This window comes from Anabas testudineus, chromosome 1 (genome assembly GCF_900324465.2).
Source record: "Anabas testudineus chromosome 1, fAnaTes1.2, whole genome shotgun sequence".
NCBI lineage: Eukaryota > Metazoa > Chordata > Actinopteri > Anabantiformes > Anabantidae > Anabas > Anabas testudineus.
In genome coordinates, this window is record NC_046610.1 from 9,366,851 (window position 1) to 9,384,204 (window position 17,354).

Below are 17,354 nucleotides of genomic sequence, written 5' to 3' on the forward strand. Positions count from 1 at the left end.
TCCACCCCAGCCTCCAGTCCAGACTTCCCGATGCACAATAACAGAGCTCTCAGGAGACAATAGTGTGGTTTGACACGTTGCAGGACAAATAGCAGTGGTTGAGAGGTATAATCAGAGGATACAGATTATTGTGAATGGCTTCAATCTGTTAAAAAACAATCTAGTACCATGTAACATGCACTATATAAACCAGAGAAAATCAGAGAACTCTGTCCATTGATTGGTTAAAATGACCCATTTATGGTATTTGGGACCACATCAACTTAAGTGGCCATGCTGGAAACAATATATTTGATTGAAACTAGGGTTTCAAGTAGGGCCACTCCATCAAATGTGGAGTGTCCCTACTGAGACCTCACTAGCTGGGAAATCTACCTCAGTACTGTAGCATCAGTGAAAGCTCACTGACCGTTTTATCTTTTACAAACTAAAGCTAGTTACTATTTTTATTCAATATATAGAAGTTTTGAGACACACTCATTTACGATTATTGCACAGAGCAGCTCTTGAATAACCGTGTTTGTCTCTGTTTAAATCCCTTTATAATTAACAATGGTTTCAAGCACTGATTACATGCCAAAAATAAACACAATGCTTCATTTGCATGCCTGCCCTGCTGACCATAGTGCTGTGAACTTCCTTTGCTCATGGTAATGTAGAATGTACTTACTTTGTTAGGAAGCCTCCTGCCTACCTTCCTGTGCCATAACCATAACTTACTTACAACCACCTGCAGAGCGTGTCGGCACAGTGGCTCAGCATGTGGTGCCTCTCTGCCTAGAGGTTGTTTCCAGCTGCAGGTTTCTTTAGAACTAGAAAGAAGTGAGGGATCTATGTGATCTACCATTTGTTTTACAGCCAATTCATTGGTGTTTCTTTTTATTTATTTTTTTATTTTTAGCCACCTGCATGTTGTTTTCCAACGTTTGCTGTATGTACTGTGTATGTGTTGAGCTGTGGTTTGTATTTAAAGGGTCAGTTAACCTAAAATACAATGAAACATTGTATTTTAATTTCTGCTGGCATCATACCACAGCAGTATGTTTTAGTGCTAATTTCAGCCAACGTACCCACTGTACATGTGTTTGGTGTGCACAGATGTCTGCTCATTCATCTACCAGTGTTGTGCAGAGCTCTAGCTGGAGAAGACGATTCATAATTAAGGGTTCTAGTATACACAAAGATGGACCGTAACCCTTTACTTAATATTACTTTAAGGCATTTCAGTCTTGATGTGAGTGTAAAGAAGCACACAGGAAAGTTAGATGGGCAGAGTGACATGAATGATATGGCAGAAAAAGTTCCAAGCTGGACTCAAACCAAGCATAGTGCAGTCAAGGCTCTGACCTTGACTCCTGTTACAAGATTTCCCCTCTTTCTCTTGCTCTCTTTTATGCTCTGCGGCATCATTTCCATCGCCCTCTGTTGGGTATTGAAATACTTCAAAGTAATCTAAAAATAACTTCTTTACCTGGAGGAAGCCAGGAAATAGTTGGGAGACGCTATCAGTGCCTGATGCTTTGTTGTTATAGTTGAACTACAACAAAGAAGTAACTACTTCATTATACATTCAGGCAGTTATCTGGTCTTAAAATAATCAAACATACATTTAAACATGCAGGCTTGCATTTTAAAATGTACACAAAATGTGTATAAAGTGTAATCATTGAACATTGGGCCCATTATAAAAGAAATGTAGTTGTAGTAATTACGACTATGTAATGTAGTTCAATCTTAACTGGCTTTAACTTTCTTTAAAATTAATCATTATTAACTTTGCATTAGTTGGTGGTTAGCTGGCAAATTAATGATATATCACTATTATTGTTTCCTAAAGTATTAATAAAAGGCAACCAATTGCTCTAGTGACACCAATACAACCAAGATGCCTTTGTTAAACAAGTAATGGTATAAGAATGATCGGGACGGGGGAGGTAAGAGGGCACCAACTACTAGTTTAAGAAATGTGTTTATCTAATGAGTACTTGGTGCTTCAGGATGTTACTGTGCATGTTTGTGGTTCTGGTTCCTTATATGAAAGGTCATATTTTGAACACTAACTAGAATATTTAGATAATATGAAAAACGCTTGTCTAACTCCTGCTTTAGGTAAAAAACAATGAACACAGAAGCTAAGAGAGAATAGAAGGCATACAAGATTCTGAATATGTATTAATGAGCTGTTTAATTCCCATGAATAAAGCAAGAAAGTTCTCAAAGTATGTATGTATCTGCAGGGTGCAGGATCTGAGGGAACTCGGGGATCTGTCTCCTCACTGGGACAACTTGAGGAAGGAGGTGATGACACGATATGGAGAGACCATCAGCTCCTACCAGGAGACTTTGGCCGAACTGGACAAGGTTACGGGTATGCCTGCACCTCACTTCTAAATTTTAGGCTCATACCTGTGAATCTACACATACATTCATACAAAGTTGTTTTATTCAGAATCATAAAAACATACTTGGTTTGAAAATAGTTCCAAGAAACATGTTGTGTGAAAGATTGAAGCAAAGCAACAGAGCTTTAGGCTGCAGCTGGTACTGCTTATCAATTATCCAACTCTTTTCAGATGTAAACTTAAAAATAGTTTCTTTCATGTTGGTGGTGATGAGAGTATGCTGTTTCTCTAATACGCAGTCTCTACATACAGAGAAATTATAGAAGTAATTAATGTAGTGAGGTATATGATGCCTGCAATCAGACCTGATCTGTCCCACGTTGACTGTATTATAACCTGATCATAGCTCAAAACACCGCAATGGCGCCAAACCAGTCTGGTAAAATCCAAAAAGGACAGAGTTGATGGATGGTATCTGGGTGATTTGTGTCTATGGAAAGCTTAGTAAGAGGTTGTTTCATTTATCTACTTGCTGTCAGAGTTTCCATAGCAACTCAGGTTTCATCAGGGGCAGTTGAAATGTGTGTGCCCATGTGCTTTTCTGTGTTATGTTAAAGTACTTTTACAGTGCACATAAAAGGTGAAACACATCTCTGCCATATACATACAAAAAAAGTCTTATTTAAATAGTCTTCTTCTTAGTATTCATATGATTTTGCAAATGTTTACATAATAAAATGAATCCATCTAGTTTGCTCTAATGTGAACACAGAAACTAATTACTGTAGGCTGTTTACCATTTGCCCATGACATTCAACAAGGAAAAAACTGAACATGTGATACTGTAATATCACAGAATGCCAATGATCGGGTGTGTAAAATACATTTGGACGTATGTTGGTTAAGTGTAAATCCTCATAAGCATAATGAACACGAACACTACCATGAACAGTGTATGTATAAATAGTAGGCGCTGTCTGTCTACATGTGCACAAGCCCCCAAAGACACAGACTCATATAATTGTACTAAACAACAGATGTTAAGTATTTTAAGACATTATCTGGCTCAACTAAGCCCCCTAAATTATTACTAATGAAAATCTTAGCAGAAAAAAACCTCATAAACTGATCAGTTACCCTGGATTTGTTTCATTGCCTTTTTTTCATTATCTCTTCTTATGCTTATCTTTGTTTGCTGTGGACACAGGGACATTTTAGCTGGTGATGAATTTTACTCTCATCAACATAATGAGATATTTGTATCTGCTGCTTTTTGCTCTGCCCAGCTGATAAGAGATGATGGTTAAGCCTCTGCACTGTCTGTCTGGGCTCTGAGGGAGGGAGTTGACGGTGAGGGGAACAGATAATGTGGCATTGGTCATTATAGTTACTGACAAGTCCTTTGTGTAGCCGCAGTGCTGCAATATACAGAGATCCTGGCCAACTCACCACCCTATTCAAGTCCTGTATTAACCCAACAGGATGACAGACATGACTAAACAAGCTAGGTCGGCAAACTGCTACAGATTAATAATTGATAAGTGATATGATTTTGAAAAAGGCGGGGAGTAGAAACAAAGAGAATATGGAGGCGGTTGACTGTGAAGACCAGTGGGTGAGAAGAGACAGGGGAGACAAGGGTATGAAAAGATAATTAACAAAGCCAAACAAGTAGTGACAAATTTGATGAACGAGGGGCATTTGAGAGAAAGGTTCATTCTCACAGTTTTGGTACGTGCATATACACACAAATGAACTGTAAAGGTTTTATTAGCATGTTCGTACTTTCGCATTCATATGTGTGATATTTAAGTACTTCTATAGTCAACAGAATATTCCATATTTTAAATGAATGCCTAAGTATTTCAACAACAAAATGAGAATACTAACAGTATTTTCTACCCTTTTAATTATGGTTTTAATGTAGTTAGGTTTGCCCATAGCTCTTGGGATTACTGTCCTTAAATAGGATTATTATATTTATAGGATTATAATAATTAGAAGCTGACTCCAATGCACATTTAATTTAAGGTCAGTCCTGAGCCAGGAGGATTTTAATGAACAAAGAACAATCTTCGTTCTACAGTATGTACAATATTTCTCTTACTCTCTTGTATATTTCTCTTACTTAGTAAGAAAGAAAACTGAAAAACTGCAGACAGCACAATAACAAAAGAAAGGAGAGAGAAGCAGTCTTATAGGAGATAGACGCAGAGTCCCTATGTTCAGGTTCAGTGCCCTCACTGATTCTGTTTTATCCATTTTTAATGAAGAGCCGACCTCAGTGAACACTACAGATGCTCTAATAACTGTACTCCATTCATAAATTAATCATGCCTGCATCCATTGTTTACCAGACAGTGAATTAAAGGCACAGCCATAATGCCATCAGTGCGGAGTTTGTTGAACCTACAGCACATCTCTGCACAGAACTGAGTCAGTCTTTATGGAGTAACAACAGCTTAGGGTACAGAGCTACTGATTGTAAATTTAGACAGTGACGTGTATCTGTGTGGCTGCCAGTAAAGTTGAACAGGTAGTAAGACGGACTATCCTGTCATCCGACTTTCTCTATGTTATATCTGATAGAAAGGTAATATGCGCAGTGTGCTGCCTCCAGGTAACATTATTCTTCAGGTTACTGCAGTTAACATTATAAATAGCCATAATAAAGACAGGACTTATACTAAATAATGACCAAATGGCATGTATTAGATGTGTATATTGGGTTAAAGATAAGTTTTTAAAAAGTTGCTCTGTGAGATATGACTGACTTTTCTAATTCCCACTTCTCTCAGACTGGGTCCACTGCTCACACAGCATGTGCCCACTTCTCTATATCTACAACATGTCAAACTGTGAATTGATCAAAAAAAAAGAAAAGCCTGCTACACTCCCAGCACCACAGAATCATGAAGATGAATGAAACCCTTAACATGCTTAAATAGACCTACATTGATGTGACAGATCTCACTTACAAGCCACTGTTTTTCCAGTGCTGGTTGTTGCAGTTTGAGATTTTCTGTTTATTTTTTTCTCAGCTTGTCCTCAGGCACCCAGGCAGATGTTTCTGAAAGCATAAGATATCAGTTGCGCATCTTCTGAAGGAATCAAAAGAGTATAGAAAAATGTCTAAGAGCAAAGAAATGACAGGAAAGATTAAAAGAAGAGATACAGACCAGATGTTGGTCAGTCCTGCTGGCATCCAGCCCTGCTGTCTCATAGCCAGCCCACCTGGGCAAACAGATGGGAATCTGATATGGCTAATTCATCTAACCTACAACTGTCACTAGCTCGATTAGCCTGGTCCCCAGAGCTCTACTGCCGACAGTGAAAACCCACTGAAGAGAGATGACAGCTTAGCCATTGACGTAAATGTTGGCCATTGGAAAGAGCTCCTTCTAGCACAGAAATGTGTTGAGGTACATTGAGGACAGCAGTTTAAGTCTGAATGGATAAGGACATTTGCACAGTCAGTATATAGATCAAGAGTTTTTATTACTCTTAATAGCAACATGGTTCCATGGTCAGCAGTACTGCTGTCAACAACTATTAGGTGGATTTTGTCAGTTTAATCCCCACATGATGAAGCCCTTTGACCTACCCAGTACTGTTTACAGCGAGATACCTACAAAACTAGTGATATTCACATCAGTCTCAGCTGTTTAGTGCTTAGTGTTTTGCTTATTAGCATAAAACTGAATGAATATTGTGAATCTTCTAAGAACGAACATGTTATTATAAGCATGTTAGCTGTCAGTGTAGTTGTTGAACATCTAATTGCATTCACATGGGAACTTACAGTATGCATACTGACAGTAAAATGATATGTTGGTAGCATAAAGGTGTACTTGGTACTTGAATTTATGATTTAATCATTTATGAATTTTTAAATAACCTAGTGTTTCTTCTGTACTGTGTGCATTTAATGCTCTACATTGTACATTTGCACATGTGTAGCTTTAAGTTTGCTCTTTACTATATCTACCTGACAGATTTTACATTCAGTGTTTGAGTCAGATATGGAAGATGTTTACATTTGCACTTTGATGCGTTGCAGTAAACTTGTTACCACGTACTACAACATGATTGATTTCCACTTGAAAATAATAAACCAGATTGCTGTCATCCCTAGCTGAGCCATATGTGTTATCTATTTCTGAGGTAACACATTTCAGCTTGAGTGAGTCAGCAGTTTTCAGAATTAGATACAGCTATGGAGGTGCAGTGGATGTGTTTTCATGTTTGGCCAACCTGATAAATGATGTTAAATATCTGTGGCAGGTAACAGACTTTCTAATCTACATTTTCTTTAAGCATAAATATTCTGTGGAACTGGGGCTCTGAGTGGAGTACACTAGTTTGTTACCTTGAGAATAGTTAATGAACTTGCAGTAGAGAGTGTGCACTTGTTCAGACAAAGCAGAGTTATGGAGCACATCAGACAAACATGCCATGGTACAAGGAGCACACTTACTCAGTGCACTCAGTAAATAAGGTCACGATCTTACTAATCTGTGACCTATTATCAACATCAGAAATGCCCGTCATAAAATGTAGATGCAGAGTTGTCAAGACTAAACATTGGTGGTGCCATACTGTCTCCAAAAAGTAAGATTATAAGGAAATTACTGATGACTAGAAAATCAAATTTGATAAAATTCCTTACTCTTGCTCTTTACATTTATTTCTTTGGTAGGTTATTTTCTTTCAAAATAGATAAGACATTATTGAATGTGATATATCAATATATAAACAGAATTGTACCCAACCGCTAGCGTGCATATGTAACAAATATCTTTTTATCTATTACTTTCTGTATTGCTGATATTTCTGTTCACCATTGTAACTCTGTGACTGAAGCTTTTATTCTAGTTCTTCTGAATACATGGTGTTGTGCCTTTCTTAGGGGGAAAAAAATCACTTTCTCTGGTACAATGTAATGTAATGACGTGTTTTTAACATTACTAAAAGCAATTTACTGGCTGAAAAAAGAGAAATTGAATGATATAACAATAAGCCAAGATAAGCGACATCCTTTGTGTGTAGACAGACGACAGTTGGCCAGAGATAATAAAACAGACAATTCAAGGAAAAAATGCCAACACCAACAATGCAGGGTGGTCACAATGCTGTCAATTATACAGTATATCACAAAAGATCATTTTCAAAAACTTATAGAATGTGATATAAAAAAGAAAAAAGAAACCCAAGAAACCCTGAACTATAAGAATAGCTGAGAAGCTCTATCAAATGCTTTGCTATTTACATAGTCAGATCTAATACATGATTAATTTATGAAGAAGTCATAATGAAATCAACAGATGTAACTTCTTCATCATATTTAACTGCATATCCACAAACTCCCATGACACTAGTTTACATCAGTTGTTACATTACAATTGTTACAACAACAATTAGTAAACCTACATCAGTACATCTGTGGTGACATTAAAGGGGAAAAGAGATGTTTCTACTGATTTTGTAATGTAAGCATCTTAGATGGGAAATTCAAAGCCATGTGTCTTAAAAGACGGTTTAATTAAAAAGTTCTGATGAGTGATGTGAGACACTTTGTTTCCCCTTTTTTTTTTGCTCCTGTTCTGAATAACTTCATTCTAAGTGAATTACATCTACTGGAAAACATCACAACACATCTAAAATTGCCTCTATTGCGTGATTGTTCTTCAAAGCTTATCCTCATCTCAAAGAGGCTCATCAACGCTATTTACATATTTAAGATTTCAGCGGCCAACGTCGAATGTCGGATTGTGATTTCTAGCTTAACTTGAAGCTGCAGACAAAGAGAATCATTGGAAGAACATTTTAATTGGGGCTTCAGAAAAGGATAGGAGCTAATGCAAAGGCCATAAAATCCTATACTTAAAGGATTGTGCTGCACATTAGTGGATGATGAGCAACTTTTGAGAAACTTGGTGAGCTCCAACTAATACATATCTGATCTGAAATGAAGTATGAAGGTGCATATTGCATAATTTTACATTAAGTGTTTTTAATTTTTAAATTTTTGTGAAAATGGCTGGTTAAATTGGGTTTTACTAATTAGAAACTACAGGTACTACTCCTTGTTTTGGGTATTCTGAAAGCTAATATATTTAATAAATAGCCACTTACTGTAGACAAATGAAAATAGCTATCAGTTTCATACAGTCTTTGCTGGATATTTTACTTTGAATATTGTGGCAATAAAGATGTGAAAATGTCAAAACCCCTATAGAAAGAAGAACTACAGCTACTTCTGCAACCTTTAATTTACATGTAAATTGATTTTAATTTGGTGCTGTTTCCTTTTTGTCTCTCAGTTGTTTACAAAATAGATCTAACGCCACCCAGTTGCACAGTTTTCATATTTAAAAATGAAATAAAACATCAGTACAGTATCTAATGTTTGCTAATCTGTTTCTTGTCTTTGTGATTCTTCTGCCAAAGTACATAAACAAAATAATAAAGACAGAAGCCATATAAAGCAATCGTGTTGAAAGATCATAGTATGGAAACAGCAGATGGGAAGCGCTTTGTGTAACACAGAAGACTTGTACTCTAAGGATGTTTCCCTTTCAAACTTCCACCGACACAATTATGTTTTGCAACAATATCACAATGCCTGTGTCTCTTTTTTCAGGTCGGTCATTCAAGCCAAGCTGTTGCAAAGCCCAGAAGTCTCTGGAGTTCATCCCAATAAACTTGCACACCCAGAGGATGAGGGTGACGTGCCCCAGAAAAACAGGTAATACAGTACTGTCCGAGATTTACCGTAGACTCATTATTACACCTACTAACTTCACTGTCTTAACAGATCTACTCAAAAGCATCTTGGTTGATTAGAGAAGAACAGTTTGACTTCAGTTCAGAATCAGTTGTTCACGTGAAACTTTAAATAGTTTCAATAACGTATGTTGCATTTCTATGAGCAGAATCTGCTGTGGTTGTCACCTACTGTTTCTATGCCTTTGACTTCTCCATCTGTCAGAGCTACTCAGAGGACTCATACAGGGTGTTTCTAGGTCATCGCCCAGGCTGAAAGGTGAGATTTAACTTGGCCTGAGAAAGATAGACAAAACGCTAATTAAGCCCTTTGCGTTTTGCTGGAGAGAAAGACTAGGCTGTCTCCTCACCGCTGCTCTCTTGCTGGCATAGCCTGTTATTGCCCTGGAACTGTCTCAGTGTATTAAGGCAACTAATTGCTGCCTCACTATCTCTGAGTGGGCTCCATTTCAACTATATACTCAGTGACTGATGGGAAGTTATAGACAGACAAACCCTGACATAAACTGTGATTCTTTCAGTGAAGACATCTGGGATGACAGATAAAATAAGTAAAATAAAGTCATCGCATGCTGCTGGTTCTGCCAAGGCAGAAAAAGTGGAAAGATGAAGCTACAGCAAACCTCAGAGAAAATCAGTTGATAGACACACGATAACCCTCTGTGGGCCCAATTCTCAATTCAGTTCACATACCTGTGACTCAATTCAAGACAGTTACACACTGCTACTGTTGGTATCAGTGATGTTAGAAATTAGGGGAATACTGAGCAAATAGCTGAGACATAAAACTTCTTCATTCAAATCAAATGAATCTTTTATGCTTAAATTAATCCTCAGCTACATAAATATTTTAGCAAATAAGCTTTTATGCATATGTGTTTGTACCCAATCTTACCCGCATTTATGTGCATACACTCCATGTATTTATTTGATAATTTAGGTACTGCAGACAAGGTGTTGTAAATGTTAATTGTAGGAACATAGGCATCAAGGTAGCCTGTTGATTAATGTAATTGTACGATATGATATATGTACAGTGTCCTAGTTTGACTCTGGTTACAGGGACATCTGCTGCATGTCTGCCTCTCTCTCTCTATAATTCTTGTCTGTATCTTCACTGTCATTTATCTAGTCAAAGCAAAAATACATAGTTCCACTAATGAAATGCAACTACAGTTAGTACGGCAGGCATTACCTTCCAGCTGTTTTAGAAATGAATTCTGCCATTAATGATCAGGGCAACATGGGCCGATTTTCATGAAATGGCAACATGAACAGAAGCTCAGACGCTTCCCTCAGGTCCTCTGTGCAGATGCTGTAACCAGCCAGTAGGAGTTTTTAGTGCAGTTAAAAGGATTCAGCCTCTCACCAGCCTCCTACTTACAAATGCTGCCAGTTGTGTTTTTTTGGGGAAAAAACTTAACCGTGGCCCCAACACATGTTTTGCTTCTGGTGAAATTGTATTTTCATTTAAAAAAAAACAAAAAAACAAAACACAAACTCAGTTGGACTTTTATTAGTCCACTTAACTAAAAGATGATTACAGAAAACTGTGGCCTGGATTTTTTTCTGTTTAATTGTTTTCAACACGAAGAAAGTATTTGTTGCAAGACTATTTGAGTAAACTGCACTGGTTTCAGTTAGAGTTAGGTGTAAACAACTGACAACCAAAAAAGTTGATGAATTCTTCTGAACGTGTGTGAAAATACAGCTTTAGAGATGACTGAATATTGCATCAGTGATTGTTTGAGGTAGCTGTTTAGTCAAAGATTAAAGCCTCAGCAAACACAGCTAGCAAGAAGGTGGTAACAAAAAGCACATTAAGTCTGAATACCAGGCTACTTGTAGTTTTAATTTACTGTAATAACCTTGTCTGATAGTGAGTTGTTATTCATTTGCACATTTTGTTCTATTTAAAAAAGAAAAACACATGGAATGAATGATTGCAATCAGTCAGGCAAGGGAGACATTGGAACCTGCTCCTTAATGGAGCTGAGTCTCAGTTTTCAGCCGTAGTCAATTGCTGTATTGTTCCGTTTGATTTTCTCAAGTGATGCATTTTCTTGGGTTTGACTGTGCAATCCACTCAACAACACAAACCATTCATTTTCATTTGTGTATTGATAATCCAGCAAGAAAAGGAAATTGAGGGGGAAAAAACACTTTGAGTTCAGAACACTGTTCATTTGTTTTGCGAGGAATTGCTGTCCTCTGTCTCCAAAATGACAACAGCAAAATAGTTCCAGACTGAGAAGCTCGGCTGGGCAAAGCTGACGAGACAACATTGTTCACCTCTCATTTGGGTCAAGTAAAAGGATGTATTGTCATTGTTAATGTGGAATGGGTTAAGGAATGAATTATAACCACTCATCCCGACTGTCACAATCAATTTTCTCTTTTAGAAAGCAACTGTGTCTCAGTCCTTAAACAGCTTGTTCTGTTGTTGAAAAACGGATAGTATGAGAGGAAGAGAAGGCAAATCAAGCACAAATTGGCCATTGTGCTTGATGTTCTGTAACCCAACATCGTATTTCAGTGTACTTCTGCTGTGGGAGAACTAATTAAGGGAACTCGGACATCTGAAAACTCCAGGGGCCAAACGTGTGGTGGACAAAGGGCCTCATGGAGAGGCACAAGGGTAATTAATGGAAGAATCAGTGGGTAGTCGCAAAGCCCAAACATCAAATCACCATTGGTCTATTGTGGTGTTGTTAGGGAACGAGAGGCTATTGGTCACATCATTCACATCACTGGCAACACTCGGAGCTGTGTTGTATCATTAATTTATATTTTCGGTAATTTTCAAGTAGTGTCTTCCTATGGTCCGAGCTGGGCAGTGTTACTTTCCCGGCGGTGTTCATTAAGTGACTTGGCTCTAAACCACACCAAAATATTCACCATCATAATCCCCTGTCCACCCCTTCTCCCCTTCCTGTTTTTGTGATTTAATTGTCAGCTTCATCCATTACTCATTCAAAACGAGGCCCATTGTAAGCACCTCTGTGGCCACCTAGCCGTCTGTGAAGTGTTTATTTACTTTTGTTAGCTGCATGCAAATTGGAATGAAGCGCTGTGACATTGACCGTCCTTGTGGTTCAACATGGGACCAACGCTACATTAAAAAGAAGCCTGGAGCTTGTAATAGAGCAATATAGGCAGTACAGTACAGTATGCCTGAAAATAATGATACTGGCAAAGTGCAAAATAACGTCTCTTTTGTATCCATGTGCTGTATAAGAAATCTGTTGGTGCATAAATAACACTTGTGTATGTCTGTTACATATTTCATGGAAGGTAACACCACCTCATGACTATTGCAGTATCTTCAGTTGTTGATATTACTCTTATGAAAAGCTGTAGAAAAAAGTTTATTTTAAATTGAAAAACTAACTTTGACCGAGGAGTTCAGAAGCTGAAATTTCTGGTCCAACTTCACCTTCTGCAAAGGTGCATGGATGAAAGAAAACAAACTGAAAGCATCGAATCTCCAGCAACACCTGCAGATTTTAAAACAACTTTAATATCAGAACAATGTGTTTTGGTCAGTTCAGTCTTTTGAATCACGCTTTTCTTACCTCAAGCTCCTCTTGTGTTTCCGAGGTGCTGTATTATACAGTACATGTCAATATTTTAAAACCTATCATTTCTGTTTTCTCTTTACAGATGCATGCTACGACATTGTCACTGTTGGTGCCCCTGCAGCCCACTTCCAGGGTTTTAAGTGTGGTGGTCTCCAGCGTCTCCTTAGCAGATATGAAGGAGAGAAAAAGAGGTAAGAAAAACACCTTGCAAACTGTTACAGCATGGAGGCATGGTGTTTAGAAGGAGCATGGGTGATTTAATACAGGACACATGCTGTGTTGGAAACAGGCTTGTATTGACAAAAGAATTTAACTTGGTAGTGACAGACAAATTCGCCCCTGCCCTATGGACTTGATTTTCTGAGCCCCATACAGTTACTTACAGCCGGGCAGTGCTGAGTTTAGACTGAAACTCCACTGCCTCTGACAGCTCAATTTGACTGGAGGCAACAGGCATGATGGAAAAGGTGTGTTGAATCAGAGGGTTCTCTGCACTGTTTCTTTTCTCTGGCAAGTTGCTTTTCCTCCTTTGTAAAGTTGTACGTTAACTTATCACTGAAAAGCTGCACGTTTTGCTACAACTTCCCAGCTGGCAGCTGGAGCTCCCTCATAAATTGCACTCAAATTCAGATGGTAACTAAGATTTTAATGGGAAAATTCTCTGAAATAATGAGAGGCTCTAACATTGTTACTACAAGAAGTATGACGTGTGCGTGTAGAGTGCACCTGGACTACACTGAATCAGTTATCTATGAGCCAGATGAGTCCACAGAAAGAACTGTGGCAGTCAATCGTGATTATTAAATGTCGTGTTTTACATCGAATCTTCAACCTGACAAACATACACATGTATCTAAGGGTAAAGTCTGAGAGATGTGCTGGCTTTACTCAGGCCAGTGCTCTAGTAGAGATATTTTGTGGGTTGTTTTCACTGATACACCGGGAGTCTCTCATGTTGACTTTTATCTTAGATTGAGTTCAGGCTCTGGTTGTGAAGCTGCTTGATTGCTTGATGGGAAAATATGTCTTTCACCGACTAACACCTACTAGCTCTGCAGGCACTCAGGACTGACTGAATAAAATGAAACCGTGTCAATGTGCATACTGTATTAAAAACACACACATTGAAAGATTAATGTATATGCTAGTGCCCTCTGTGGTAGTGTATCCTAATGACTTTGTCAGACTTGAGATCAGCAGTATCATTTACGTTTTGCTGTCTTTGCCCTTTAGATGCAGGGTATATGTAGTGTATGTTGCTGGAGTGCAGTATGTGGTCACTTGAGTGATGTCAGAAGAAATGAAGGGTGATTTTTCCCAAAGCTCCCCATAGAGTGCAAAGTCATTATAGACCATGCCGGATCCAATTAGTTACAGAGTTTGCAGCTCAAGAAAGAGGGGAACAGAGGCAAGATGGAGAGGGGCGAGGTGTGGGTATAAAATGGATAAGTTGATGGGAAAATAGTTGGGGGCCCATGCTGATAATAAAAAATAAAGAAACATTAAATTGCACAAGTGAATTTGCTAAAGATGGTCAGTTTTATCTGCTAGCAGGAACTATGATAAGGTTAGCGCTTTTTCGAGAACCCAATGAAGTGAAATCGTTTCCTTTGAATGAGAGATTAGACTTCAGAAAACATTCTCCAGGGAGACGGAGCTTTTTGTTTCATATTTGACTTAGCTAATGACTCACTGTAGCTTAAATTTTCCAATTTTCCGCCTGGCTAACTGACTACGGCCTGCACTGAGCCTTATCCATGTTTGACCTGGAGTGCAGTCATTTGTCAGTCATCGTCAGAAATACGAATAAACTCAATTTCACTGTGAATTCCTAGTAGCCATTGTGATGAAGGAATGTTTACTTTAAATTAAGTAATGCCATTAAGTCATGGTTTAATTTGCTTTTATTGTGCACACATAAAACCTCTCACCAAATATTTATGCCAGAGGGACCTGATGAGTTTTTTTGTGTGTGAATGGGAGGTGCTGTAGTCCAGTTCAGAGTGACTTAATTGCACAGCAAGTCAGCCTATTTCAGCAGACCAAAGATTCATGTGCGCGCACACACACAATCATTCTCCCAGTGTGTCTCCTTGCCTTTCAGAAGCAGCCTTTTGTAATCACATTTGATTAAAAAGGGAACAATCGGCGAGATGTTAGACTTGGCTATTCAATGTGATATTAATTCATCAAAGAGAAGATGGAAAAGGATTGAGGAAGGGAAAAAAAAGGAAAACCTGAGCACAGAGGTGTTACCAGGAGGGCAATAAAAGAGCTATTCATCTTTGTTCCCTGGACACTAGAAGAGAGGAAGGGGGGTTCTTTCCAAATCCATTAAAAACCTGCATTGGCTAAACTTGGCAATGACCAGAGTATGCAATGTAGTTTGTCTCTCAGGATGGGCAAGGGAAGAGTTTAATCAATAGCTACACTTAGTATTCGTTCAGAAACCCTGCACATGTACACACAGGGCAAGAGCATTTATCTTTCATTAATGCATGCAGTCCCACTTAAATGGCTGTTTTAAAAGTCACTGGATTTTTATCCGTTTATAATTGAACCCTATAGACGCGGCTGTGGATTTGCTAAGATGGTCTGATCTTTCATTAACAGCCTATTTTGTATCATTCCACTAATCTACGTAACGGTACAACATACTTGTTTGGAGACAGATTTTATGCATCTTAAACATTGTTGATTCTTAACTGAAGTGACGGTTTGTCTGCATAGTTAGGAGGAGACATTGTATATGTTTTTGACCTGTACAGACCACAGGTGCTGGGCAGTAAAGCTCCTCTCTGTATGTGCCTAAACTATCTTCACTATATCAAACAGGAAGGAACTGCTGTTATGTCGCAAGGCCTCTCAGACCTGCTGAATGACACTTTTCTGGGACACAGAAAGTGGTTAAAACTACATTGCACACACTTAATATAGACTCTTGGCCCTGATGCTCAGATTTGATGTGACTAGCAGCATGTTGTTCCATCGAAAAAACTGCCTCTCGGGATTTCTTTGGAGTCGGCCTGCTCCTGGTTGTGTGGGTGATTTTTGAGGTACTCTGGCATTAGTCTTGAGACTTATCTGGTCTCAGATCAGGGTTTCTAGTTTGTGTCTGAATCACTGAGTAAAGTGCTGGCTGTTACACTGAGAACTGATGTGAGATCACTGCCCAGTGGAGGAGTAAACAACAGATGGGGATTGCCAGTTAAAAGAATCTGGTTTGAGATCAAACCTTTCAGCATGTATATTTCTATAGCAGACTATATTTTTACTATGGCCATGTGGCAGTGGCCTTGTGTAAGAACTGCAATTCAAGTGTGCTGTCTCAATGACGAAGGAGGCTTTGGCAGTCACCTGGTGTGCTGCAGGGCTCTCTGCTGACGTAGCTGCATTTTCCTCCTGCTAGCTGTCAGCAGCAGGCCACAAGCTCTTCATTAATTTCCTGTCTACTATTAATTAACCATGCGCTGGAGATGCTGGCTCAATTAGGCCACTGGGCCAAACAGTTTTCTTCTTCACACAACGGTTATCACCAATTCCTATTAATAATTTAGTAAAACCAGGGAGGAAGATCATCATGGATACACTGCTAGTTGAAGTATTATGTTAGTAAAATTGAGTCTCCCTATAGACTCAGGTTGAACTGATGAGGTAGTGTCCTACTAATGTCTGAGCATATGGAGAGGTCAATTTTCCAGATCAATCCTGTGCTGTTTTACTGTGGGAACTGTTAATTATAAGATGAAGGGCCATCATTTCATGATTTAAAGATCAATTGAAAAACACATGTACACCTTGCAAACTGTGTACTGGGAGTAGCAGCACAGCACACCTTCCAAATGTTCATAGCTAGAGGCACATGGCTGTCCCAGGGCACTATGGACATCAAGTTATATTAATACATCAGCATATATTATCTACGAGCCTGTTGGAGTTCTCATTAGCAGCTATTCTTTCTAAAATTTCTATACAATGATGTACTAACATCATTTAGCGGAGTCTGGTGAAGCGTCACCTAAGAGGAAACTCTTATCCTCTCACATGAAATGTCACAAGTTCAAATGTAGTGCAGCCTAAATATTCCTATAAGACTATGGAAAAAACATTGGTCTCTGTTGTTTGCTGGGATAATGCAGTGATTGGGTTAAATTTACTTACATTTATGTAAGTAATGTGACCTCTGTGAAACAAGGACCACAATGTTGTTCTATATAGGACTTTAAATGTCTGTGTAAACTAAAAATTACCCGAATGAAAGTGCATGTGAGCCACAAATTCTTTAATTGTGGATTTTTTATTATCAGGTCTTTTTTTCCAGCCACACCACTCTTAAATTTAATCAGCACAGTTATATAGCCAGTCATGATTCTCCTCTACAGTTCCACATCAAGCTGTTCATCACCGCCATAAGTCAACCTTTACTGGATGTGTCTTGAGGACGGCGCAGTCTCCGCTGTGCACTGCACGTGTAGTTGTCTGACAAATTGTTTCACACAAATTAAAGACTTCAGATGGGAAAACAAACCTGTCACAGTCAGATGGTTTTATGGGGAGTTAATCAGTTAAAAGCGAAAGGCATTCAAACATGCAAGTTGTTAAGGGTGAGAGATGCTGCTAAATATTTGAATATCAAATTCAAGTC

The 17,354-nt window shown here is 38.5% G+C and overlaps 1 protein-coding gene across 6 annotated transcripts in view; it reads left to right on the forward strand.

Annotated features, from left to right (window-relative positions):
• inpp4b (inositol polyphosphate-4-phosphatase type II B) overlaps positions 1–17,354 on the forward strand; it is a 124,981-nt gene that overhangs the window by 75,763 nt on the left and 31,864 nt on the right. For all 6 annotated transcript variants that reach the window (XM_026359898.1, XM_026359897.1, XM_026359899.1 and 3 more), the window contains 3 exons: positions 2,238–2,368; positions 8,986–9,090; positions 12,792–12,900. In XM_026359898.1, the coding sequence (XP_026215683.1) occupies positions 2,238–2,368; positions 8,986–9,090; positions 12,792–12,900 (345 nt within the window). The remainder of the gene's footprint in view (positions 1–2,237; positions 2,369–8,985; positions 9,091–12,791; positions 12,901–17,354) is intronic.